This window comes from Mobula hypostoma, chromosome 6 (assembly GCF_963921235.1).
Source record: "Mobula hypostoma chromosome 6, sMobHyp1.1, whole genome shotgun sequence".
NCBI classification, from domain to species: Eukaryota; Metazoa; Chordata; class Chondrichthyes; order Myliobatiformes; family Myliobatidae; genus Mobula; species Mobula hypostoma.
In genome coordinates, this window is record NC_086102.1 from 85433901 (window position 1) to 85460686 (window position 26786).

Here is a 26786-nt window from a genome sequence, read left to right on the forward strand (position 1 = left end):
AAGTTCATCAATGCCTCTACTTTTTGAGAAGACTGATTAGAGCTGGACTGTGTACATCTATAGTCATATTGTACAGATGTTCAGTAGAGAGCTTCCTAACATGCTGCATCACTGCTTGGTATGGAAATTGCACTGCAATAGACAGGAAGGCTCTACAAAAGGTAGTTAAAACTGCCCAATACATCACCGGCACCAGCCTACCCACCATCTAGGACGTATTTACAGAAAAATGCTGAGAAAAGGCCAGTAACATCATGAAACATAGAAACATAGAAAATAGGTGCAGGAGTAGGCCATTCGGCCCTTCGAGCCTGCACCGCCATTTATTATGATCATGGCTGATCATCCAACTCAGAACCCCGCCCCAGCCTTCCCTCCATACCCCCTGACCCCTGTAGCCACAAGGGCCATATCTAACTCCCTCTTAAACATAGCCAATGAACTGGCCTCAACAGTCTCCTGTGGCAGAGAATTCCACAGATTCACCACTCTCTGTGTGAAGAAGTTTTTCCTAATCTCGGTCCTAAAAAGCTTCCCCTCTATCCTCAAACTGTGACCCCTCGTTCTGGACTTCCCCAACATCGGGAACAATCTTCCTGCATCTAGCCTGTCCAATCCCTTTAGGATCTTATACGTTTCAATCAGATCCCCCCTCAATCTTCTAAATTCCAACGAGTACAAGCCCAGTTCATCCAGTCTTTCTTCATATGAAAGTCCTGCCATCCCAGGAATCAATCTGGTGAACCTTCTTTGTACTCCCTCTATGGCAAAGATGTCTTTCCTCAGATTAGGGGACCAAAACTGCACACAATACTCCAGGTGTGGTCTCACCAAGGCCTTGTACAACTGTAGTAGTACCTCCCTGCTCCTGTACTCGAATCCTCTCGTTATAAATGCCAGCATACCATTCGCCTTTTTCACCGCCTGCTGTACCTGCATGCCCACTTTCAATGACTGGTGTATAATGACACCCAGGTCTCGTTGCACCTCCCCTTTTCCTAATCGGCCACCATTCAGATAATAATCTGTTTTCCTATTTTTGCCACCAAAGTGGATAACTTCACATTTATCCACATTAAATTGCATCTGCCATGAGTTTGCCCACTCACCCAACCTATCCAAGTCACCCTGCATCCTCTTAGCATCCTAGCCACCCTTCTCATGGACTGTTTGCCCTACTCCATCAGGGAGGAGGCTACGTAGCATCAATACGGGGACCACCAAACTCAAAAACAGTTTCTTTCCCCAACCAGTAAGGTTGAACAATACCTCCACTCACCAACCTACACCTCCTTGCACTCCCAACCACTGCTAGTTTATCATGTCCCACTAGTCACCTTGTGTACACAAACTCCTGTGCCTAACATCACTTTATGGACATGCAATCAATCTATGTATATAAGCTACAATGTCTTGTGTATTTAACTTTTTTTATTTTTGTGTTCTGTATCTTTTTGTGTTTTGTGTTAGCACTATATCTGATTCAGAATAACAATTATTTAGTTCTCCTTTACACCTGTGTGCTGTAAATGACATTAAACAATCTTGATTCTAATAAAATATCATTGAACTTCATAATTGAATTTAAACCCCATTTAAAAATAACTAAGTATCAGAATTTGGTAAGCAGTGTATAATCAAGTTGCTAGTTATCATTATCAAGGTAATTACTGAAATATGAGCCTATAAATAGCTTAAATTGAAATTAATTTTTTGTTTACTCCCAGGGCAAACTTGCAAAAGGCATAGTTATGGATGAGGCCTGAATCACTAATGCTAACTTCAGGTTTTTGGGGTTAAACTATACATGCACAGAAATCACAGTTATACATTTAGGGGATATAGGCATCACTGATGTAGGCTTGCATTTATTGACCTTTCCAATTGACCTTCCAACTGACTGGCTTGCCTGGCTATTTTAGACGCTAGTTAATATTTAGATACAGTACCTTATTGTGGAAACTGAGTTGTTTACAGATCAAGGTGTTGAGGGCAGCAGATTTCCTTCCTTTTACGGATGTTTGTTATTAGTTCTGTGGTGTATCACTGTTAATGGTGACAATTTTCTACAAACAGAATCCTGTATATACAAAAAATTATCAGAATATACTACCTGCAAGTGTGGTGGAAGCAATAATAGCTTTGAGAGCATTCAGATGTAAATTTAAAAATCTTCAGTTATGAAGAAGGAACAATAGAGTGAACCAGTATGGGGAAAGTGTCAACACAGATCCATTGGACAATATAATTCTAATTGATGTATCAACTAATACTAAAAATTGGAGAATTAAATGTTGCAAATTTAGTATTGCTTTTAATCCACCTAGTTATTGGGGAGGGAAGGCAAATTATACCTTCAGGAAGAGGTGTAGTTTATAATGTCACTAGTATAATAGTTGTGGAATTGAAATTGCTGACAGGCTGGGTGTTGTCAGCATACCTTCAAATTGGTCCTGTGTTTAGCAGCAAGACTGAATTTGCTCTATTGAGACAAAAGAAGGGGATCAATTACTTGTGGATCTAAGTAGAGGAGAAAGAAAATGACAAAATGACAATTGCACAGAAGTAGAAGCAAACTTTTTTTGGCTTGTGCACATTGTTGATGGATTTCAATTAAAATTGGATGTAATATCAAATTGTGGTGTAAGCCAATGGGAATTGGCTGTCTTGCTGTGAGAATCATTTAGAAAATGGATGATTATAAATGGTTTTGAGAAAAGTAAATCTAAGATGAGGGATATAGAATTGAGGGCTGAGTAAGAAAGAAGCTTTTGTAAGATGAACAGGAGTTGGTATGACCAAGCTCATGGTAAAGTTTTGAAGGGAAAGTAACCAACTCTTTCAACTTAGTTACAATAGTGAGGGGAGAGTGTTTGGAAGAGGATATAGATTTTGGTAAAGCTATTTAGGGTTTGCTTTGTCTAATCCTTGATTCTTGTGACTTCATGAGGGGGACTTGATATTTCTTTGGTTGGTGAAATCTTAGTTTGTGGGTTCCTAAGAATGCACAGAAAATTTAATCTGGAACTACTTTGCAAGTCCAGCAGAACTTGAGTATTTACTATTTAATTTTAGATTTTTCAATTTCCGAGTATTTTTCTTGTAAGTTACAAAAAGTCTACTCAATCCTTAAAAGACAGACCCATTCATGTCCTTGGGTAATCATAAATTTGAACTTTTGAATAGCTTTATAGTCAAGCCCTATATGATAATAACAACTAATTTATCCACCATGAATTCTGCATAGTTGACCACGTCAGCCTGCTCCATCACCTCCCCTTTGTAACCTAGTTAAGTGGAATTGCAGTTGTCTGCTTCCTTTCGTATCTCCTCTTTAGCTGCAAATAGTAAGTGTCTTTTAAGCTGCTGCCCCACCAGGATTGTCCTTCATCGTCTTCTGTCCTTTGAGATATTATCCAAAAATCCATATATTAACATTGAAGGATTTGGCCCATTTGAGTCCATTGCCACTTCCCAGATGAGCAATGCATTACTCCTCTCCTCAATCTTTCTTGCACAACCAATCAACATTCCTTTGTCTAATTTGAAGTTGGTTACCTGGTGCTGGTATGTCCATATTTCAGATGCTCCACACATTTTCATTTAGTCTGCTTCTGCCATTTTCTTTATGGATTAATGATCATGGTCAATCACCTGTTGTTTAAGTCCACTGCGATCAATGAAAAAGAAAGTTATGATGTCATAACAGCTCAAGCAAAACTTGACTTTGCCTGAAGCTACAGAAAGCAGGGCAGCAATACCTCAGTTGGACCATGAGCTAGAGAAATGCTGTCAAGACAATTTGAAAGGGCAAATTCTGAACTTCACCCCATTGAAACCATTCCCTAATTCACAGGAAATGCATCACTGTGTTTAGAGTATGGTAATCGTACTATCTAACACTGCATTAGAGTGGTGAAGGCCAATGGTGCATGGGCTGGGCCTGGAAGTAACACAATTTCTTCAGTCCAGATTTCTCATGATATGCCAAGTACAGAAGTGTCACATTTCCCTTCAACAACTCTTAATGCACTTTGAGCAAAGTCCAAGAGAATGGTGGGTTAATGAGGGATGAAGTGATTACATGACCATTGTAATCAATTATGAGGCACTAAGGATCAAATGCTTATAATAAGTAATTCATTTTGAAATTAACCCTGTAATCCCTCAGCTGCTCCCATTGCTACCCCTTTTATCTTTATCGCCCCCTTAGAAACTCCCACCACCCCTGGGGTGGGGGGCAATATCGCCCACTGTGGATACCATCCTAACCTTAATAGTCTTCCCAAAGTGTATCACATCAACATTTTTTTTAGTTAGTTTTAAATTTCATCTGCCATATCTGTGCCCATCTTAGCAACTCATCAATGCTACACACAGTTAAGGTCCCAGCACCAATTTCTCTATTGCACTACTGGTTACCAGCATTCATTGACAAAAGCATACTTCCTCTGCCTTCTGTTTCCAAACCAATTTTGGTTACAATTGCTAAGTTGCCTTGAGCCTATGGGATCTAAAAATTTTAGACTGATATCCCTTGTTGTACCTTGTCAAAAGTCTTCATGTAGACTGCAATAGACTTTTTATTTCATCATACTCTCAGTCTTAGCATTTATTCCCTTTGTTCTTTCCACCCCTTTCAATGTAAATTAAAATTCTAAGTTCTGATGAAAGGTCATTGATCAGAAAAGTTAACTCTTTCTCTCTCCACCACACGTTCCCAACCTGGGGTCCATGGACCCCTCGGTTAATGGCATAAAAAAAGGGTTGGGAAACCCTTGCGCTATACAGATGTTGCCTGATAATTCCGTATCTTCACCATTCTCTGTTTTTAGTTTCAGATTTCCAGAATCTGTAGTTTATTTTGCTTTAATGACAGTCTGGCAGTTTCATAGTTAATATTGCTGGGACGACCTCATATTCTGGACTTATTTCATTACTGGAATTTAAATTATGCAGTTACAATAGTGAAATTTGAGTTAGTCTCTTGATCAGTGATTTAGAACTCTGGATGCCAGTCCAGTAACGTAATTACCACGGTACAGTGCCATTAGCGGAGCCATCTGATGGGATTAGAGGAAGTGGAAACATGTATATATGGAGGAAGACGGTGAAAAGGGAGGGCTATGTGATATGCCCCTACAGCACTTGATCTTGTAGAGTCATAGAGCAATACAACAGGGATGCAGGCCTTTTCAACCCAATGAGTCCATGCCAACCAACTTGCCCCAATTCTGTGGTCAGCCCATATCCCTGCAAGGTTGACCATGTGAAGACAATGATGTACATCACTATTAGGAACTCCTCAACAGCGATTCATTTGGTGACCCTGCAACTAAATGTTGTGCATCCATCAAGCTGAATAAAAATTGTTAGAGGAGAACTGTGGTAGGTTGAGATGAGTTAATGCAACATTGGGTCAGTCAACACGCGCACTGTTTCTGCCTTTTATTAGAACTTTTTATTGGTAAGTTGATGCAGCAATTGAGTTGAAGTAACTTAAATGGAGTTGTAGATGCAATGAGCATGAATTAGTGTATTGTGTTCGATACTGAGTGAGAGTGCAGACACCATGAGCATGCCAGCAGCATGCAGGCTATTCAACTGAACTTTAGTGATAACCTTGCTTGTACAGTATGTGAGCTCCTCCCATCCGGAAGAGGCTAACTGAGTGGCATGGGATTAAGCAGTTAACTACCACAATATCGTGAAGTGAGCAAATTATTCAACAGACTAAATTCTTTGTGAAGATCATTTTTGATGTTGATAGTTGTGTGCTGCACAGGATGTACGTAAAGAGAAGAAATCATTCATAAAGAAAATATAACTGACAGCTGCAAGAAGTGGTCTATAGTTATTAAGCATCACTTTCCAAATCTACACATTTCACAGATTTGATCCTGTGAACCATTTGCTTATGGTTCCTGTGAGTTGTACCTCTGTGTCTTCCTGAATAGTTCTATTTTAGTATTTTTCTGTATTATTTGGTGAAACAAGGTTTTTTTTTGGTCATAGAATAGTGTTAACTTACTGTTGATCCCATCCATGTAGATAGATTACGTGACAATAAAATAGTCTCACAGTGTCTATTGGGGGGAGGGGGTATTAGGTAAATAGCATGGACTATCCTTTATCTGTGATACCAGATGAGGCTTTGAACAGTATTGAATGTCAGTTCCATTGGAAACACAGCTTTCTAAGAATTGAAAATTACTTTAGTATTGATTCATTATTGACATGTACCGAGGTACAGTGGAAAGCTGGTCTTCCATACTGATCATTACATAAGTATTGACGTAGAACAAGGTAAAACAATAACAATGCAGAATAAAGAGTAAAAGCTACAGAGACAGTACAGGTAAACCATAAAGTACAAGTTCCTAACAAGGTAGATCGTGAGGTAGAGTTCATCTTGTCGTACAAGAAGGAGTCTGAATTTACAGTGAATCTGTGGCAAGCTGCCCTTGAGCCTCATGGCACATGCTTTCATGCTCTCAGGATATTTTATCTTCTGCTCGTTGGGTGAAGGGAGAAGAGAAAACCTCTGGGGTGCTTGGGGCTTTTAATTATACTGGCTGTGTTATAGACAGCATCCAGAGGCCAGTCTGGTTCCCGAGATGTGCTGAGCTGTGTCCACAACTTTGCAGTTTCTTGCAGTAATGTGCAGAGCATTTGCCATACCAAGCATTATGCATCCAAATGGAGTGCTTTCTATTGAAAGCAGAATTATTTTTCCACTTCTATGAAGAGAGTATTTGCATAAAACAAAAAACAACATTGACATTTTTACAATACTCAGGGCAAGTTTGACAGTATGGTGTAAATAATGGTACTAACATTTAAAAGTGATGCTTATTGCTAAAATTTTTATAGAAATATGTTAATATTTTTATTTCAGAAATTTTATCTTAACACTGTACATGTTATGACTTGTGCAACTCCAGAGAGAGATCTCTCCAAATTTAATTTTGATCTTGTCTTCAACAAAAATTGACTTCTATCTAAATTTTTTTAATCTTACTCTTTTCCGCAGCTGAAACCTGGAAACAAATTTACTTATGTTTTTCCTTTGACTCAAGGCCTCTGAGGAAGTGTCGAAATGCCTGTTAACCATGAAAGAGACATTGTGTGGTACCAATGATAAGGAGCCTCAGACTGAAACAGTTGCACAGCTGGCACAGGAGCTATATAATAGTGGACTGCTGATATCATTAATTGCACACTTGCAACTGATTGACTTTGAGGTAAGAAATCCTGGAGAGGATGTATTTGTGATAGCTGTCCTGTGGAAAAAAATGTATTTCAGGTGGCAATAACTACGTCCCTCTTGCTCAAAGTACAACTATGATGCGAGTACAACTATATAGTGAGGAAGATACTCTCTCAAAATGCTTTTGTGTTTCTTTTTTACGGGAGTGTATAGGCAAACAGTATACAATTTCCCTTTAGTTATTATATCATGCATTGAAGTAGAAGGAAAAGTTTATAAACATTTGGACTTCTGCAGTAATCTATGGTCAAAATTTTAACCATAAGGGCTAAGTTTAAGAGCAATGACTTTTTGCATCTGTTCAGTCTGAATGTGTATGTAACATGCCTAGAGATGGAGTTTGCTACAGCCTGGATAAAATAAAGATTCTTTGAAGCAAAGGGAGAATGTTTCTGCTTCAGCAAAAGATATAATTTCTTTCATTAAAATGTGCAACACACACGTTACTTTGTTCCTCAGTATTTTTCAAAGTTGATAGTCCTCAGCTCCAGATAAATTCTCTAAGTCTGCAATTCTGTATTTGTATTATCATTTTCACACATTTCATTATATTAACTACCTCCTTGACTGTAGAATTTAATCATCTTGACTTGTCACAGGTTTATATCCTCACAATAGAATATAAATGAAAATGTGATTGATCGGAAGAGCTGTTTTTGGATTGTTTAGAAATACTTTTTTGGACTTAGATAGTCAAACCACTCCAGACCTTCAGATTTGTACTTTGTATAGAGCGTGCTATACTTGGCTTTACTTCCAGCTTGCAATAGGAGATTCTGGGCCGATTAACAAGGAACCATTCTGTCTGGAATCATCATTGTAAGCTGCAACAGGTTGGGAACCTTAGAATGAAATTACATTTAGGAAAGGTAAAATATTTCATGTAGCATCAGAAATTTGTTTTATAAAGCACTGAAATTAGATGCAATTTAAATAATTTGGGAATTTTTCCATTTGCCAATATTGAGTGCATCTGTTTAAGGCCCTTAGAAGTGGAATAGAAAGTGCTCAGCAGTGGAATAACACATTTTCCAGTAAGTTTTGAGGGAGAGCAGGGAAGAAGGCCCTAGTAAATATAATAAGGATGTAGGAATCAGAACCAATTGAGTTGCACAGGAACACAGCAACTAAGGTCATTGTTCTTCAGAAGGAACGAACAGTGGCCCTGGTTTGTTGGAGGGTGCATGAGGGTCGGGGCGCAGTGATGCAACTGCCAAAGCATTGGGATTTCTGAATCATGGATTATCAGAGATTTTATCAAAAAATGTCACTTATCTTGAACTGGCTTTTCTTTGTTGTCTGTACCCATTGTTAAGATGAATGGTCTCACTTTTCCTGTGCCATATCTAACCTACTGTAGTTTCAGTGGGGAAACTTCCCAGCTGATTTATTGGGAAACTTCTGAAATCTATGCTTCAGGGCTGGACTAGTCCAGCAGTCGAGTACTGTGGTCTAACAGTGGTGTTCAGCCATGAATTTGGTTTGAGTATGCTTCTGTAGGATCCTGAACACATACAAAGGTAAATATAGCAGTCCAATATGGAGAACGAACTTTTTATTAGAAGGTGCAGGCCACAATTGTGAGCTTTTAAGTTATTCAATCAGCTAACTACATTCTTAATTTTGAGTTTGTAATTGGTTTTAAAGATCGGCTCTAAAATCTTGTGTTTATGGATTTTACTTAATAGTTTCATATTGTTGCAATTATTTTCAAAATACCCATCTGCTGGTGGTCAGTCTTTGACTTGGTTATTATGTATTTCATAAAATAGGGGAAGAAGGATGTCACCCAAATCTTCAACAACATTTTGCGGAGGCAGATTGGTATGCGCACTCCTACAGTGGAATATATATGTTCTCATGAGCATATTTTGTTTATGCTTTTGAAGGGGTATGTATTATCCATCAGTTTCATAAGATGATTTAATTTTTATATATATACTTTTTTAAACAAAAGTAAGACTGAATGTTTAAAATGAACAAAATAAATTGATTACCAAGCCTGTAGTATGTTTAAAGCTCTTTCCCCACTACCCCCATTTGATTCATCTGCTCCTTTTTTTCTTGTTTCTTTATCTGTCACTACCTTTAACTTATCAACTGCTGTCTCCCAACACACCCACTTCCTCTTCTCTACCAAGCTTCATCTGCTCATCATCGCCCTCCTCACTTGGTACCACCTATCAAATGTCAGCCCATGCCTCCTCAAAGATTTAAAGTACATTTGTTATTAAAGTATGCATTCAGAATACATCTATGAGGTTCATCCTCCCGCAGGCAGCCATGAAACAACGAAACACCTTGGAACCTGTCACAGAAAACACCAAACATAAAAGCACAAAAAAAAAAGAACAAATTGTACAAACAGCAAAAAGTAAGCGAACAACACATAGATTATCAAACATCATACCAGGGGTCCAGTATTCTATTAATTTCAAAGTTCAAAGTACATTTGTCATCAAAGTATGCATTATACAACCTTGAAATTTGTCTCCTTACAGGCAACCACAATATAAGAAACCCAAAAGAACCCTTTTAAAAAAAAAACAAACACCCAATGTGTAGAGGGGAAAGAAACCAAATCGTGCAAACAATTAAAGTAAGCAGATAGCATTTAGAACAAAAGTGAGTCCTCAGCCATGAAGCCTGGAGCAGGCCCACAGCCTCATCCTCAGTTTAACGCATAGCGGAGTAAACGTCATGGAACCTGGAGCAGGCCTTCAGTCTTAGCCTCAGTGCAGTGTACAGTGGAGTAAGCGTCGCAGAGCCATCAGCAGAATTGGCCCGACCTTCTCCTCTGGTCCTGACACCCTCTTTTCAATTCATCTGGCCCAGCATTTAAATTGTCCAGATATTGGGTCATTCCTCACTCGAAGACCCAAGCACTGTTGCTTTGATATGCTCCGGGCCTGGACCCCACGGCCCTGTACCCGACCTTTCCAAATTGGCCTGGCGCTTAGATCGATCAAACCTCGCTCTCAGTTTAGGTACACAGGCTCCAAATCTCCTCCACTCTGACTTTTCTCTGCTTTGCACGGCTCGATCATGCCTTGGACCGCTCTGTGACTCTGTCTCGCACCGCACGCTTCAACCTTGACTCAGCTTCGCCTTCGCATGCCTCTTCATTGTTAGCGGTGGTTATTTACCATAATTATTTTTCTACAGAAAAAAGAGTTTATTAATAAGCATTTAGTTGTATTTCTTGCTTTGGGAACAGCTAGTAAGTTGACCACCTTCAGTAGCGCCATTTTAAACTGGATAGTTCAGTTCGGTGCTGTGCTGCTAGCTGACCTCAGGCCTCAGAGCCAGCCTTCTCAAAAGTTTCCCAATCCTCACTGATCACCCTAATCAAACTGCTCAAAAACAGCAAAAAAATAAGTAACCAAAATCTGGAAATACCTGTAACGTGAGCCTCAAAGTCCCCCGAAATGAGTCCATGGTCATAAATCTTGCTCATCATCCTTGCAAGGTGGAGCCAAAGACTTCTGCACATTCCTCTTACAGCCACTAAAGAAAGGGTAAGGAAGCCTGGTTAAACACAGGTAGATGATGTAGGACACCTGCCCAACCTCCACTGTCATCCTTGTCAACTTCAACCTTGCAATGGATGCCCATTGGAGAGAAGTAATAGAGCTGGTCACGGGCTTGCACCTTGCTTCCAGGCTGCACACTCCACTCCCAACCTCACCGAACTCCCTTGGAGACAGCAAAGCACCAGATCACTCAATCAACCCAAAAGCACAGCACCAAAATGTAAACCGCAGGTTTCAGTTACACGCAGCTTAGTAATAGAATGGTATTTGGAAGAAGCAGTAGTAAAAGAAGTAGTTACTCAAACATCTGCAGGATGTCACCATTGGTCACATTGTTGGCTGGCACCATCTTAGACCTCCCTTCCTCTTGCCTGTTTATACTAGCTAGCTGCTTTGCACTCCTGGTGCTGTTGCAGGGTCTTGATCTGGAACGTCTACTACCCCTTTGCCTCCTCAGATACCGCTGAGTTCATCCAGCAATTTGTTTTTGTGCCAAGGAACTTGTAACCTTTAATTGGGATGTACTAGTTTGCAAAAAAAAAGAGTATTTGGTGTTATTGAACGTCACTGATTTGGACTAATGTGTAGTCTAGTTATTTGGAGTGCTATGTTGAATCTATGTAGAGAAGGTTTGAATCTACTAGTTAATTTCACTGTAAGTTACTGAAAATGCACGTATTTCCCCATAATGAATTGTGCTGCTACTACTTCACGTGTTGAAAGCTCACTCAGGTATATGGTCTCTCCTATCACTTCCTGTTGGATGTGAATCTCCTTCGCTTTGTTTGACTGCTCAGTTCTCTTCAACTGCAGAGATTTCTGTGTTGTTGAGCTTATTTCCTTGTTAATCAGGGTCCAACTCAGAGTCCCACTTAAAGCTGCCAACCCTCTCAAAATTAACCCCCACAGGCAGCATCTCCACACTGAGCATGGGCAATGGCAATTCTTTGATGCAGGAGCGCCAGCACCAGAATCTGAGTACAGTAGTAGCAAGAACATGATTTGCCCCAGGTCCCTGACACAGCAATAGCAACTGGAATGGATGACTTTTTAAAAGCACAGGCAGGCATTTACCTAAGAGTGTTTGAATTCCAGTACCAGGAGAATTAAATTGAGTTAACATTTTGTGCAACACTAACCAGGATACTAATGTAAATGTAAATAAATTAAAATGTACAGAACACAGGACAGTATAGCACAGGAACAGGCCCCTTGGCCCACAGTGTTGTACCCAACCAATTGAATGAGTAATCAAGTGGCCAACTATAAACAAAGGCCAACGTCAGGCTGTCTTCCAGGAGGGTGAACCATTGCAAGGTGGCATGCCCTGATGGAGTACCTGGTAAGGCTTTGGAAACTTGTGCCCACCAACTGGCGGGTATATTCAAAGACATTTTCAATTTAGTGCTACGAAAGAATGTTTTCACCTGCTTCAAAAGGGCATAAGTTATACCAGTGCCCAAGAAGAGTAGTGTAAGCTGCCTTAAGGACTGTCGCCCAGTAGCACTCACATCTACGGTGATGAAATGTTCTGAGAGGTTAATCATGGTTAGAATCAACTCCTGCCTCAGCAAGGACCTGGACCCTCTGCAGTTTGCCTTTTGCCACAGTAGGTCTGTGGCAGATGCAATCTCAGTGACTCTTCACACGGCCTTAGATCATCTGAACGATGTAAACACATATGTCAAGATGTTGTTCTTTGACTATTGCTCAGCATTTAACAACATCATTCTCGCAGTCCTGATTGACAAGCCTACAGAACCTGGGCCTCTGTATCTCCCTCTACTTCCTAACCGGAAGACCACAATCTATGCAGATTGGTAATAATATCTCCTCGTCGACTAACAACACTGGCACGCCTCAAGGATGTGTGCTTAGCCAACTGCTTTACTCTCTTTATACCCATTACTGTGTGGCTAGGTATAGCTCAAATACCATCTATAAGCTTGCTGATGATACTACCATTGTTGGTAGATTCTTAGCTGGAGGTGAGAGGGCGTACAGGAGCAAGAGCTAGTGGTCTTAGCTGGAGGTGAGAGGGCGTACAGGAGCAAGAGCTAGTGGTCTTAGCTGGAGGTGAGAGGGCGTACAGGAGCGAGAGCTAGTAGTCTTAGCTGGAGGTGAGAGGGCGTACAGGAGCGAGAGTCAGTGGTCTTAGCTGGAGGTGAGAGGGCGTACAGGAGCGAGAGCTAGTGGTCTTAGCTGGAGGTGAGAGGGCGTACAGGAGCGAGGGTTAGTGGTCTTAGCTGGAGGTGAGAGGGCGTACAGGAGTGAGAGCTAGTGGTCTTAGCTGGAGGTGAGAGGGCGTACAGGAGCGAGAGTTAGTGGTCTTAGCTGGAGGTGAGAGGGCGTACAGGAGCGAGAGTTAGTGGAGTGGTGTCGCAGCAACAACCTTGCACTCAACGTCAGTAAGACCAAAGAGCTGATTGTGGGCTTCAGAAAGTCCACAATGGAACACACACCAGTCCTCTTTGAGAGATCAGCAGTGGAGGGAGTGAGCAATTTCAAGTTCCTGGGTGTCAAGATCTCTGAGGATCCAACCTGGTCCCAACATACCAATGCGGCTATAAAGAAAGCAAGGCAGTGGCTGTATTTCATTATCTGTTTGAGAAGATTTGGTTGTCACTGTGGAAGTGGCTATTGCACAGGATCGAAAGAAACTGCAGAAAGTTGCAAAATTCAGCTCCATCTTGGGTACCAGCCTCTGTCGTATCAAAGCTTCAAGGAGCGGTGCCTCAGAAAGGTGGCATCCATTATTAAGCATCCCTATCACCCAGGACATTGTTACTGTCAGGAAGGAGGTACAGAATCCTGGGGGCACACACTCAGCGATTCATGATCAGCTTCTTCCCTCTCTGACATATGATTCCTAAATGGACATAGAACCCATGAACACAATCTCAATTTTTAAAGATTATTTCTGTTTTTGCACTATTTTACATTTAATTATTTAACATGTATATATTTACTGTAATTTATTTATTTTCTCTGGGTTATCATGTATTGCATTTTACTGCTGTGCTAAATTAACAAATTTCATGACATATGCCAGTTCACAACATTAATTCTGATTCTGAACTAAACTCCTCTGCCTGCATAATGTTCATATGCTTCCATTCTTCTCACATTAATGTGCCTATCTAAACAATTGCCTTTCACATCTCCTAATAAAATAATTTTTATAGTTCAAGTTTTTATTTCCTTTTTATATCATAGTATTTATTAGCATTACGATGGGGGAAGAGTTTCATCTCCAACTGTTAATTGACCATATTGCATGTCAAAGAGAATTGGATGAATTAAAGTTGCTCATTATTAAAGTCCTAGAGTTTAGTATAGCAACTAACTCTTCGATTTACTGGGTGGGTGGGGAGGAGACGTGCAGGGGAAGTCCATGAAATGAACCTAGAGATCTCCTTAGTGACAACCCAAACTTTATTGCTATTAGATATCAGCTTGGTGCAGTGGTTGTGTTATTATTGCAAGCTGGTGGAGGTGATAATGACATCAAAAAATTCCTTAAAAAAACAAGCCAAGAAGTTTCATGGATGAGAAGTGAAAGATGAAACAAAATAGGGGCTGGATGCTTGAAGAATGAAATTACAGGGATGTTGGCTGACGATGCTGTATGCATGATGTTTTAGAGTTGTGTTGCCTTTTTGAAGCAAGTGGGAACTTCCGCCTGTAGCAGTGAGAAGTTGAAAATGTCCTTGAATACTCCCGCTAGTTGGTTGGCACAGGTTTTAGAACATTACAGCACAGTACAGCCTTTTAAGGCATATTAAAGCTGTGGAAGAATTTAGAAATAAATTTTGTTTCAACTCGTGGGTCAGAGAGATGCTGGCCAGGTGCAGAGATGCCAATTAAGGTTTGTGATCATGGTGATGATCATCCATGGGGTAGCACACATCTTGAATGTTTGGTTACATTGAATGTTTAGGATGGAATAAACATTGGTTGACTGTTGGTAGTAGGCAGAGAATCTTCCTTCCAGAGTACCATTAAATACGTATTATGTAACTGTAATAACCAAAGGTTGTTGGCAGCTGTGAATGGGCATCATGGTCTATCTCACCACCTCTTTGGTTTAATTTATATATTGCACTTCTGACAAATAACACATGTTACGTGTTTTGCTCTCAACAGTTACAGTAAATTTTGATCATTGAAGTCTTTTAAACCATTCTGATGGTCATCATTTCATCAGGTTTCTGAACTATTCGTGTGTATTATAAACAGTGTTATTCATAGAGGCATTATTAAATTTTATAGGCTGTTCCAGCAATGTATAAATGGTAAATATATAGATTCATATGTAGGTACTTTGAACACTGAAAAATGTGTGTTCAGAATCTTGAAGGAATGTCATGTGTGACATCTCCAAACTGAGTCTGTATTTGTGGATACTGGAAATCTGAAACAAAGGATCCTGAAGACAGAACATTAGCAATGATGGCATTTCATCAGCAATATCTTGTCTTAATGTAAGAACAGGAATAATGAACAGTATTTTGTGCTGTTTTGTGAGATCTTGGCTGATTAATAGCCCAACTCTAAGTTTGCCTTTGCTCCATATCCTTCAATACCATTGATTAACACATCCTATCAGTCTCAGATTTAAAATTAACTATTGGCCCTAACACAGAATGTTCCAAACTTTGTCACCCTTTCTATTACAAGTGTTTTTTAATTTCACTTCTAAAGGCCTACGGTAATTTTTGGCTTACTGATTGGCTCAGATGATCCCTTAATCTTCTAAGTTCTCCAGGTAGTACAACCAAATTCCCGTAACCTCTCCATGATTTAACTTTTACACCCAGGAGTCATTCTAGTGAACCTAAATTACATTTCTGCTAAGGACCATATTTCCTTCCCATAATTTTGGAAATATTTTCAGTCATCCAGGCATAGTCCAACCAAGACTTCTATATAAAAATAGAAAATCCTCTGCCCCCTATATTATTGAAAATGAAGCATTTTTATGCATTTCAAGTATTTTCATTTTCTGACTTATTCTGCAATTAGTATGTGTTTCATGGCTCTTGTGCTTCACATGCAGGTTTGGTATAAGTAAGATACCAACCTTGAATTTTGCACTATTACATATTTTTGCAAATAAAACAGTCTATGAAATGTACAGAAAATCTAATTGAATCTGAAGGGAACACCAAGAGTAATGGATCAGTTCTTTGGAAAAGAAAGCAGAAGTCACTTTTCCATTAGAGAACATGGAATATGAATATGAATAAAAGCCACAGGAGGACTTATTTCTTTAGTCATAATAGTTAATGCACAACTAACTTTAATTTCTGTGAATATCCTGGCAGATAGTGGGAGAAAGCATATTGGGGAAAACTCAAATACATAATAAGAATAACTTTTCTGGGCATTTTACCTCAGGATTTGTGGATAAACTTTAGAAACAAAATATGTTTTCTCCTCATTCCCCTATCAGATCATAAAGATTAATAACATAATTTGTTTATTTGATAAGCTTAATTTATTGTAAATGGTCTCCAAAGAAAGCCAAACAATAGAAATATGGTAATTGGGCACTGTTTGTGAATGAAGCTTTAATGTTTTTAAAAGAATCTGGTCTATGCAGATGATGATCCTTTATTAGTACTTGTTCTCCAATGTATATTTTCTTTCATTTAGGTATGAAACACCAGAGATTGCCTTGAATTGTGGAATCATGCTGAGGGAATGCATCAGGCATGAACCACTTGCCAAAATAATCCTTTATTCAGAACATTTCAGAGATTTCTTCAAATATGTAGAAATGTCAACATTTGACATTGCTTCAGATGCCTTTGCAACTTTTAAGGTGAATAAACTTTTTTTTGAAAAAAAAGTCTTCATTCACATGCTTGAATCAAGATATCTAATTATTAATATCATTGATGCTTTCCACACCATTGTTATTGGCACCACTACTCAGTGTAGTGGATCCTCATTTCTCTTCATGTGCCATGTAGTACTGACGAAATTAATTTAACTGCTGCAGTAATGTAAACCAGGGAGGAAATGTGATATTCTGCATTTCTTTTCAAGAAAGTACATCTATTTAGATTAGTACATCTCTGATCTTCTGTCTTGGAACATCATGAAGTATTTTCTAAAGAGCTTTTCATGTGAGTGGCTGAAGTCTGAAAGGTGAAGTATATCTATTTGGTTTTATTAGTTTTAGCGAATGATGCCACAGAGAGGTTTGCAGATTAGTTTCATTTTTATAATATTTGAGCAACTTGGATGGTAGTCTAACTGTTTTCTAATCTAAATTCAAAATGACAAATGTCAGTGAGATTTCAACTCTGGTTCTGTGTGTATTTATCTTTCACTGCCATAGCAGTTAAATATCTTTTCTGTGCAAGTGTTTAATCTGTGTATTTAAAAAAACTTTATTTCACTCAGATCCTGAAGCTTTATTTTTAGAAGATTTTCAATTAAAAGATCATTAACTTACTATGTAGTTTTATGCTTTGAGATGCTAATTGTATTTCTGGAATAAATTTAAATTCTGTGTCTTTTATAGGACTTGCTTACCAGACATAAAGTCACTTGTGGACAATTTTTAGAACAGAACTATGATTTGGTAAATAAAACTAGTTTGGTTCTTGACTTAAACTTCCCTTTGATCCCTTTGCATGTTTAAAGAACTTTTCTAAAATAACCAAATTTCTGATTTTTGTTCAGATTAATTTTTTTCTTCCCAGGTATTTAATGACTATGAGAAGTTGTTGCACTCTGAGAACTATGTGACAAAAAGACAATCATTGAAGGTAATAAAAAAAAAATCAGTCTAATTTGTACTCCATATATATTATTTACAGAAAGGGAAACCAAATTGCTTGTTCAGGTAGATTTACGGTCATGTTGAAAAACATTTGGATAGATGAGTCCCTGGGACCAGATAGAATATACCCCAGGTAAATGTGGGAGGCGAGGGAAGAGATTGCTGAATCTTTGGCAATGAGCTTTGTATCCTCATTGGCAAGAGAAGTAGTACCAGAAGATTGGAAGATGACATGTCATTCCTTAGTTCAAGAAAAGTAATAGGGATAATCCTGGGAATTATAGACCTGTGAGGCTTGTTTCAGTGGTGGTCAGACTGTTGAAAGGTATTTAAGACAGGATTTGCAAGCATTTGGAGAAGCATAGCCTGAGCTTAGGGTTCTTAGCATGGCTTTGTGAAGGGTAGGTTGTGCCTCATGAGCCTGATTGACTTTTTCAAGGAAGTGGCAAAACTAATTGTTGAAGGTAGGGTGGTGGGTGTGGTGTATATGGATCATAGCAAGGTGTTTGACATTGTTCCCCATGGTAGGCTCATTCAGAAAGTTAGGAGACCTGGGATCCGTGGAAACTTGGCTGCATGGATTCAGAATGGCTTGCCCATGGAAGGTAGTAAATGGAGTTTATTCTGCCTAAAGGTAGGTGATTAGTGGTGTTCTACAAGCATCTTTTCTGGGATTCCTGCTCTTTGTGATCTTTATAAATGACTTGGATGAGGAAATGGAAGGGTGGGTTAGTAAGTTTGCAGCTGATATGAAGATTGGTGGATTTGTAGATGGTGTAGAAAGCTGTTGTAGGTTAAAATGGGACATTGATAGGATGCAGAGCTGGGATAAAGAATGTCAGATTGTGTTCAATCTGGGAAGATTGAATTTAAAGAAAGAATACAAGGCTAGTGGCAGAATTCTTAGCATTGTGGAGGAACAGAGGGATCTTGGGGTCCAAGTCCAGAGTTACCATGCAAGTTGTTAAGGTGGTTAAAGACTTTGATGTGTTGGCTTTCAAGTGGGGAATAAGTTCAAGAGCCGCAAAGTAGGTTTTTTATATACAGACAAGTAAGTGTAAGGAACCCACTGCCAGGGGTGGTGGTAGACGTAGATATAGTAGGGTTCATTTAAGAGACTCTTAAAATGGCATATGAATGAAAGAAAAATGGGTGTTTTTGGGTGGGAAGGGGTAGATTGAACTTGAGTAGATTTTAAAAGTTGGCATAGCATTTTGGACCAAAAGACCTGTATTGTTCTATGTTCCATGTTTGTCAGAAAATCAGAAATTCTGTCCCCAAATCAGGTGCAGGGTGTCTGCACAGTATTTTAAAAAGTATACAAAATGGAATAATAGGAATAGAATTCAAAAGCGGAACTTGTTAGTTTGACCTCATTTGACCATTTTATAAAAGGCAAACAGAAACACAAGAGGCAGTGCAATAAAAATTTGCAAGTATAATTAGTTTATTCATTTATGTATCAATATCATTGCATTTTAATATCTTTTCTGTTTGACTGTAATTTCAGAACTGTCTAGCATTTAGTTGAGATTCAAAAGGTGATTATTTGAATTTATAACCTGTATTGAACTGTGCAAGATGTTGGTTTTTATTTTTAGTTTAAAATGTTGATTAGCAGTTCAAAATACATCAAAGTGGAAGCTTGAAGCTCTGTAGTAGTGGCTAAAAAGTTGAACCTTGTACTATGATTCTATTTTAATTTTACCAGTGTAGCAGAGTGTCTCAACTATTTTGCTTTCATTTTTAAACAAACATAAGAAAATGAGGTGTAAGCCACTCGCACCTTAAAACTGTCCTTCATTTAATGCAATAATGGCTGATCTGCCCCAAGTGTCAACACCTCTTCTGTGCCAGTTCCATATAGCCCTCACTTTACTTGATCTTTCGAAAAGTTTACTAACTTTTTAAGTACTGTACTCGAGGGGTACTTCAACCCTCTGGGTGGAAAATTTCAAAGATTTTTCACACTAACAAGAAATTCCTGCTTGCCTCAGTTTTAAATGATGCTCGCTTATTTTTAACAATATTTTCTCATTGAAAACTCTCTCGGTTGTAGAAATTTTTAGAATGTCTACTCCGTTTTGCCTTTTGAAGATCCTATCTCTTCCAATAGGCTCACTCTTCATTCTTCTAAACTCCAAAAAAATACAGATCTCTTTTTAGCTGTTCCTAATAGGACAAGCCTGTCGATTCACAGATCAGCCTAGTGAATTCCTTCTGAATTGTTTCCAAAAGTGGTATCTCCTTTCATGGGGAAAACGGGTTAAAACTATACATGGAATCCATTGATTCTTTATCTTTTTTGATAAATCAGGTTTGTTGTACACAGCCTAATTACTATGGCCTGTGGTTTATTTTTAATATAATTAAATAACCACAGTAACAGATTTTGTTTCAATCTCTGGGGAGTTATAAACTGGAATTCCTGTTACTATGTACAATGTCTGACATGCTCCTCTCTCGACTTGTTGCCAAAACCCTCCTCCAGGTCTTTTGTTAGGTCTGGATCTGATTATTGATTACATTAAATGTGAATTGATGTGTTGGCGTCTAACTACGCTACCACCAAAGAATTTAACACTTAAATTTAATTTGCTGATGTAACATTTGATTTTTGAATGGATGCCTTCATGCAAAGACTATAAAGAATTTTGTATTCTCCCATAATACTTCGATAATTGAAATAATAATAGGAGAGTTTTTTTTGAAAAAGTTAATTTATGACTATTTTTCCCATGAGCTGGAGTTCTGAAATTTTGCTAGGAGTAACTTATCCCTTTATAGACAAATTTTCAGTTAATTTTACATTGGGTTTGTATACTGCTTGCCTTGTCTCTTCACTGGAGTTAATTAGTTTAATATCCTAATGACATCACTAGTGTTTTTTTTCTTATGCTACCTTCTAAATATTAGTCTTTTACATATTTAGCTGGGATTACAATGTAAGAGCAGGATGTTTTTTTCTAGAACTGTATACAAAACTTGATCATGGTTTGAGCACTGTATGCAATTCTGGTCACCCTGTCACTCTGGGGAAAAAATCAAAATGCATTATGTCACCATATACAACACCAAGATTAAATTTCTTCCGGGCATCCACAAAGAATACAATAGAATTGATGAAAGACCGCTTACAACAAGATGGACAAACAGTGTGCAAAAGACGACAAGCTGTGCAAGTACAAAAAGTGGAAAAAAAACCTAAATAATAAATAAGCAATACAGATCGAGAATGAGATGAAGAGCAGATATCTGTTGATGTTCAACTGAAACCATCAGACTACTTTTGCTGACCTTGATTGTTAAATTGTTTAAAATCTCCTCCCACTGCCAGGCAACAAGAAAGGATCTGGCATAAGACCATAAGATGCAGAAGGATAATTAGGCCATTTGACCAATCAGGTCTTCTCTGTCATTTCATCATAGTTGATCCATTTCCCTCTCAGCCTCAGCCTCAGCCTCAGCCTCAATCTCCTGCATTCTCCCCGTTATCCTTTCATACTCTGACTATTCAAGAATCTTATCAGCCTCTGTTTCAAATATACCTCATAACTTTGCATTCACAGCTGCCTGTGGCAGTGAATTCCACAGGTTCACCACTCTCTGGCTAAAGAAATTCCTCCTCTACTCTTCTAAATAGATGTCCCTCTATTCTGAGGCTGTGTCCTCAGGTCTTAGACTCCTCCAACATAGGAAACATCATCACTGCATTCACTCCGTCAAGGCCTTTCAACATTCACTATGTTTCAATGAGATTCCCCCTCATTCTTCTGAATTCCATTGACTTAAGGCCCAGAGGCAACAAATGCTCCTCGTGATAACCCTTTTAATCCTGGAATAATTTCCATAAACCTCCTTTGGAACCCTGTCCAATATCAACACATCCTTTCTTAAATAAGGGGCCTGCTGACAATACTCCAAGTGAGGGTTCACCAGTACATCCTCAACATTACATCCTTGCTTTTATATTCTAGTCCTCTCAAAATGAATGCTAACGATGTGTTTGTCTTCTTCACCACCGACTCAACCTTGAATCCTTAGGGAATCTGCGTGAGGACACCCAAGTCCCTTTGTGCCTCAGATTTTTGATTTACTCTCCATTCAGAAAATAGTCAACACTTTTATTTCTTCTACCAAAGTGCATGACTGTACACTTCCTGACATTGTATTCCATCTGCCACTTCTTTACCCATTCTCCTTCCTGTCCTTCTGTAGCCTCTCAACTTCCACATACTACCTGCCCCTCTACTTATCTTTGTATCATCTGCAAACTTGGCTACAAAACCATCAATTCTGTCATCCAAATCATTGACATATAACACAAAAGAAGTGGTCCCAACAGGGAGCCCTGTGGAACACCACTGGTCACTGGCAGCCAACCAGAAAAGGATCCCTTTATTCCCACTCTTTGCCTCCTGCCAATCAGCCAATGCTCTATCCACGCTGGTACCTTTCCTGTTATACCATGGGCTCTTGTTAAGTAGGCTCAGGTGCAGCACGTTGTCAAAGGCCTTCTGAAAATCCAAGTACACAACATCCGCCAATCCTCCTTTGTCCTGTTTGTTATTTATTCAAAGAATTCCAACAGATTTGTCTGACAAGATTTTCCCTTAAGGAAACCATGCTGACTACACCTATATTTTTTTGTGTGTGCTTCCAATCACCCCGAGGCCGTATCTTTATCAATAGATTCCAACATCAACCCAACCACTGAGGTCCGACCAACTGGCCAGTAATTTCCTTTCTCCTGCCTCTCTCCCTTCTTGAAGAGCAGAGTGACATTTGCAATTCTACAGTCCTCTGAAACCATGCCAGAATCCATTGATTCTTGAAAGATCATTACTAATGCCTCCACAATCTCTTCAGCAACCTCTTTCAGAACCTTGGGGTGGAAACCATCTGGCCAAGGTGACTTGTATCTACCCTCATACCTTTCAGTTTCCCAAGCACTGTCTCCCTAGCAATGGCAACTTCACACACTTCTGCCCCCTGACACTCTTGAACTTTTGGCATACTGCTAGTCTCTTCCACAGTGAAGACTGATACCAAATACTTATTCAGTTCGTCCCCCATTGCCTTGTATACCATTTTCCAGTGGTCTGATAGGTACTCGCATCTCTCTTTTACATTTTATGTACTTGAACAAACTTTTGGTATCCTCTTTAATGTTATTAGCTTGCCTACCTTCGTATTCCATCTTCTCCTTTTATGACATTTTTAGTTGCCTTCTGTTGGTATTTGAAAGCTTCCCAATCCTCTAACTCCCTACTAATTTTTGCTGCATTAAATGCCCTCTCTTTGGCTTTTATGTTGACTTTGACTTGTCTAGTTAGCTACAGTTGCATCATCCTGCTTTAAAATACTACTCTTGTTTGGGATGTGTCTGTCATGCACTTTCCAAATTGTTCCCAGAAATTCATGCCATTGATGTTCTGCCATCATCCCTGCTCATGTTCCCTTCCAATCAATTTTGGCCATGTTAGCAATAACCTTAAAATTCATAGCAATGAAGCTGTCCTGGACATTATACCAGTCAAAAGCAGGCTGTGTGGAAGTTCTGATGGGAGTGGAGGGTGTGGCTATTTTAATTCCAAACATCATAACTTGACAATGTCATAAAATCATATAAATTTATAGCCTAGGGTAGTGGTCCCAACCACTGGGCCGCAAAGATGCGCTACTGGGCCGCGAGGAAACAATATGATTTGGCGATATGAAACAATGAGTCAGCTGTACCTTTCCTCATTCCCTGTTACGCACTGTTGAACTTGAACACCCCCCCCCCCCCCGGTTGGCCAGTCCACAAGAGAATTGTCAATATTAAGCCGTGGTGCAAAAAAGGTTGGGGACCCCTGGCCTAGGGGGAGGGTACTTTGTTCATCGTGTCTGTACCTGCTAATAAAGAACTATCCAGCTAATCACGCTTTCCAGCTTTGAGGCTAGAAACTTAGGGCATGGCACTTCTCTCCATTCAGTTCCAGATCTTCATTGTCCTCCTGTTAGATCTCCCGTCCTTCATTTGCCCTGAAAATATTCTGCAATTACCTTCAGTCTGTGAATTCTGGAGTTAATCTGTATGTTGAGGGAAGTGGATCTTTTTGTTTCACTCTAAGCACCTAGGATTTTACACATTTTAATTAAATCTGTCCTCCACTTCTCCCAAAGAAAACAGGTCCAGTGAATGCAATCTTTGCATTGCTAAAGTTCAACGGTACTGGGAAATTCCCCATAAATTGCCATTTTATCCTTTTTAATAATTCAATCCTCTTTGTATTGTGGTGTCCAAAACTGTACACAACACTTCAGCTGTTGCCTAGCTGTTGTTTTCTTTTTAGTTTAAAAATAACTTTTTAAAGTAGCACTGCCTCAATCAATAATGAAACTATGTAGTATGTTGCTAAAACCACACAGTTACCTGTCCTGTTTCCTCTTTCTTTTGGTGGTCCTCCCTCTCTTATTTCTTGCCTTGTTTTTAAAGCTGTGGGGCTTTTTAAATACAAGACTGGTAATTATCTAAGTTAAATGATCTTGTAATGTTTAACATTTCCTATCAATATTTCACAGTCCTCTTTCTTTTTTCCATCCAATATTTCATACTACTCCTCCCATCCTCAACTACAACGTTTAAGGAATCTCAGCTATAGCTTCCTGCAGCGAAAGGCAGTTCTGTCTTTCACTTTGGAAGTGAAATAAAAGAGAAGATAATGGAAATAGATAAGTCAGGCAACTGTGGGGTGAGAAACGGAGTTAATGTTTCAGTCAATAAACATTCACCAAAGCAGGGAAATTGTACAATTAAGGCATATTTTAGTCTATAAAGAAATGGCTAGGAGGGATTTTTGTGGGGTAGGGAAAGAGAACAAATGAGAATGTCTGTTCATAACATGGAGAACAGAGATTAAGGGCTGAGTGAAAGAGTAGTTTTAAGGAAATTAAATGTGGTCTGGAGGAGCTGTAGATGGGAGGGGATCATAAATAATGTGCATAAATAACAGTGCATGTAGGAACTAGTGAGATACAAAGGGTGAAATTGGTGATTTTTCAAAGACTGTAATAAGCCTTTTAAAAGCCCCTCACTTTTCACAGTTCTAATGAAAGGTCACTGGCCATGAAATGTTAACCTTGTGTTTCTCTCCACAGATATTACTTAACCTGCTATGCATTTTCAGTGATTTCTGTTTTACTTCAGATTTCTAGTGGCTGCAGTACTTTGTTCTGAAGCTTGGCTGTGAATCAGGCAGGGTGTTGGGCTGAAATCCAGAATGTTTTTTTAAGCTAGGCCCTGCCGGTTCATTGACAACCCTCCTAACCATTTCATTGAAAGGGATGTAATAAATCAACCATGATGGAATGGTGCAGCAGACTTAATGGGCCAAATGCCCTAATTTTGCTTCTGTGTCTTATGATCATATATTTATACTTGTAAAAAGAAATTAAAAGTGGATGCACCATATAAAAACTCTAGGCAAAGGGATTTATATTAACATAATATAAGGCAAATAGAAAGCTGAGATATAAATACTTGTAAGGAGTGGTAAATAAGTGAAATAGCATTACCATGGAGTCACTGGGTGTGGAGGATTTTGAGACAACAATGCAGAGATTTTTTGGCAGACAGGATTGTTGAAGAATGATGCTGGTAAGATCTGACATGTGAAACACACATGAATGGAAGAAATCTATTCCAGTACTGTCGGGTCTCTACTTGATGAGAGATTATGACTCAATGGAATGGTAATAGGGAAGAAGAGAGGATTGAATACATCACCATTCCCTGTTAACATCCTAGAGTTGTTTCTGAAATTGATCAGCCTCTTTGCCTATTCCGGACATTGGCATTAGTAGTGGAGGAAGCAGTGCATGATTCATGAACATGGAGAGCCCAGTGCACCGTCACTTTGTCTGTACATGTGCAGTAGGCAAAAACGAATATGCACATTAATAAATGAATATGCACATTATTAAGAAATTCTGCAGATGCTGGAAATTCCAAGCGACAAACACAAAACGCTGGAGGAACTTTAGTAGGTCAGGCAGCATCTATAGAGAGGAATAAATAGTTGACATTTTGTCCAGAGGCCCTTCATCTGGACTGGAAAGCAAGGGGGAAAATGCCAGAATAAGAAGGTGGGGAGGGGGATGGACTACAAGCTGGGAAGTGATAGGTGAAACCAGGTGAGGGGAAAGGTAGGGGAGGGGGGGGAATGAAGTGAGAAGCTGGTCCTATAAATCATTGTCTTAGTTTGGACCTATGAAGCAATAGTCCAAGCAATAATCGTTGGCGGTTCTCATTTGTTAATCTAGCAGGCAAGTTTTGAATCTTCTCTTGCTATTGGTTCTAATGTGGCTTCAGCTATTGCTGTCATTTGTTAAGGATGTGAGAAACTATGGACTCATACATGTAGATTTAATTGAAGTAATTTCTTTTGACATTTGGTTTATCATCTGTTTTGTATCAAGCTTATAGGAGAGCTGCTGTTGGATGTGCACAATTTCACAGTTATGACGAAGTATATCAGTAAACCTGAAAATCTCAAGCTTATGATGAATCTCTTAAGGGACCAAAGTAGAAATATCCAGTTTGAGGCATTTCATGTATTCAAGGTAAGATACTGCAATATTAACCTACTAATAGAAAAAATTGCATCAAAAGTTAACTCAGTTTGGATAATTTCACTCCCTTAAGTTAAAATTGTGTATAATTTCTATCCTCTTTCTATTCAAAGTCTTGTTAGTAGAAATTATTTCTACTTGCCTCTTTTATCAAAATCCACCCTGAGTTTGAGGAAAAAAGACATGATGATCAGATGACAAATGCAGTAGGATTGATCCATTGTTAGTGTGGTTGATAAGTGACAGTGTCAGAGTTTGATGGAGCTGCTTGTGCTTTTTGAGAGAAAATTAGGGATAGTATCAATTCCAAAGAAGTAGCATACAAATTAGCCAGAGAAAGTGGCTCACCTGAGGACTGGGAGAAATTCAGAGTTCAGCAGAGGAGGACAAAGGGCTTAATTAGGAAGGGGAAAAAAGATCATGAGAGAAAACTGGCAGAGAACATTAAAATGGACTGTAAAAGCTTTTATAGATATGTAAAAAGGAAAAGACTGGTAAAGACAAATGTAGGTCCCCTGCAGACAGAAACAGGTGAATTGATTATGGGGAGCAAGGACATGGCAGACCAATT

At 39.1% G+C, this 26786-nt stretch overlaps 1 protein-coding gene across 1 annotated transcript in view; it reads left to right on the forward strand.

The window, feature by feature from the left end:
* The window catches only part of cab39l (calcium binding protein 39-like), a 60458-nt gene that overhangs the window by 28914 nt on the left and 4758 nt on the right, over positions 1 to 26786 (forward strand). Inside the window, exons 3-8 of the mRNA XM_063051113.1 lie at positions 7080 to 7244; positions 9043 to 9161; positions 16462 to 16630; positions 17339 to 17398; positions 17520 to 17585; positions 26063 to 26206. Of these exons, the coding sequence (XP_062907183.1) occupies positions 7080 to 7244; positions 9043 to 9161; positions 16462 to 16630; positions 17339 to 17398; positions 17520 to 17585; positions 26063 to 26206 (723 nt within the window). The remainder of the gene's footprint in view (positions 1 to 7079; positions 7245 to 9042; positions 9162 to 16461; positions 16631 to 17338; positions 17399 to 17519; positions 17586 to 26062; positions 26207 to 26786) is intronic.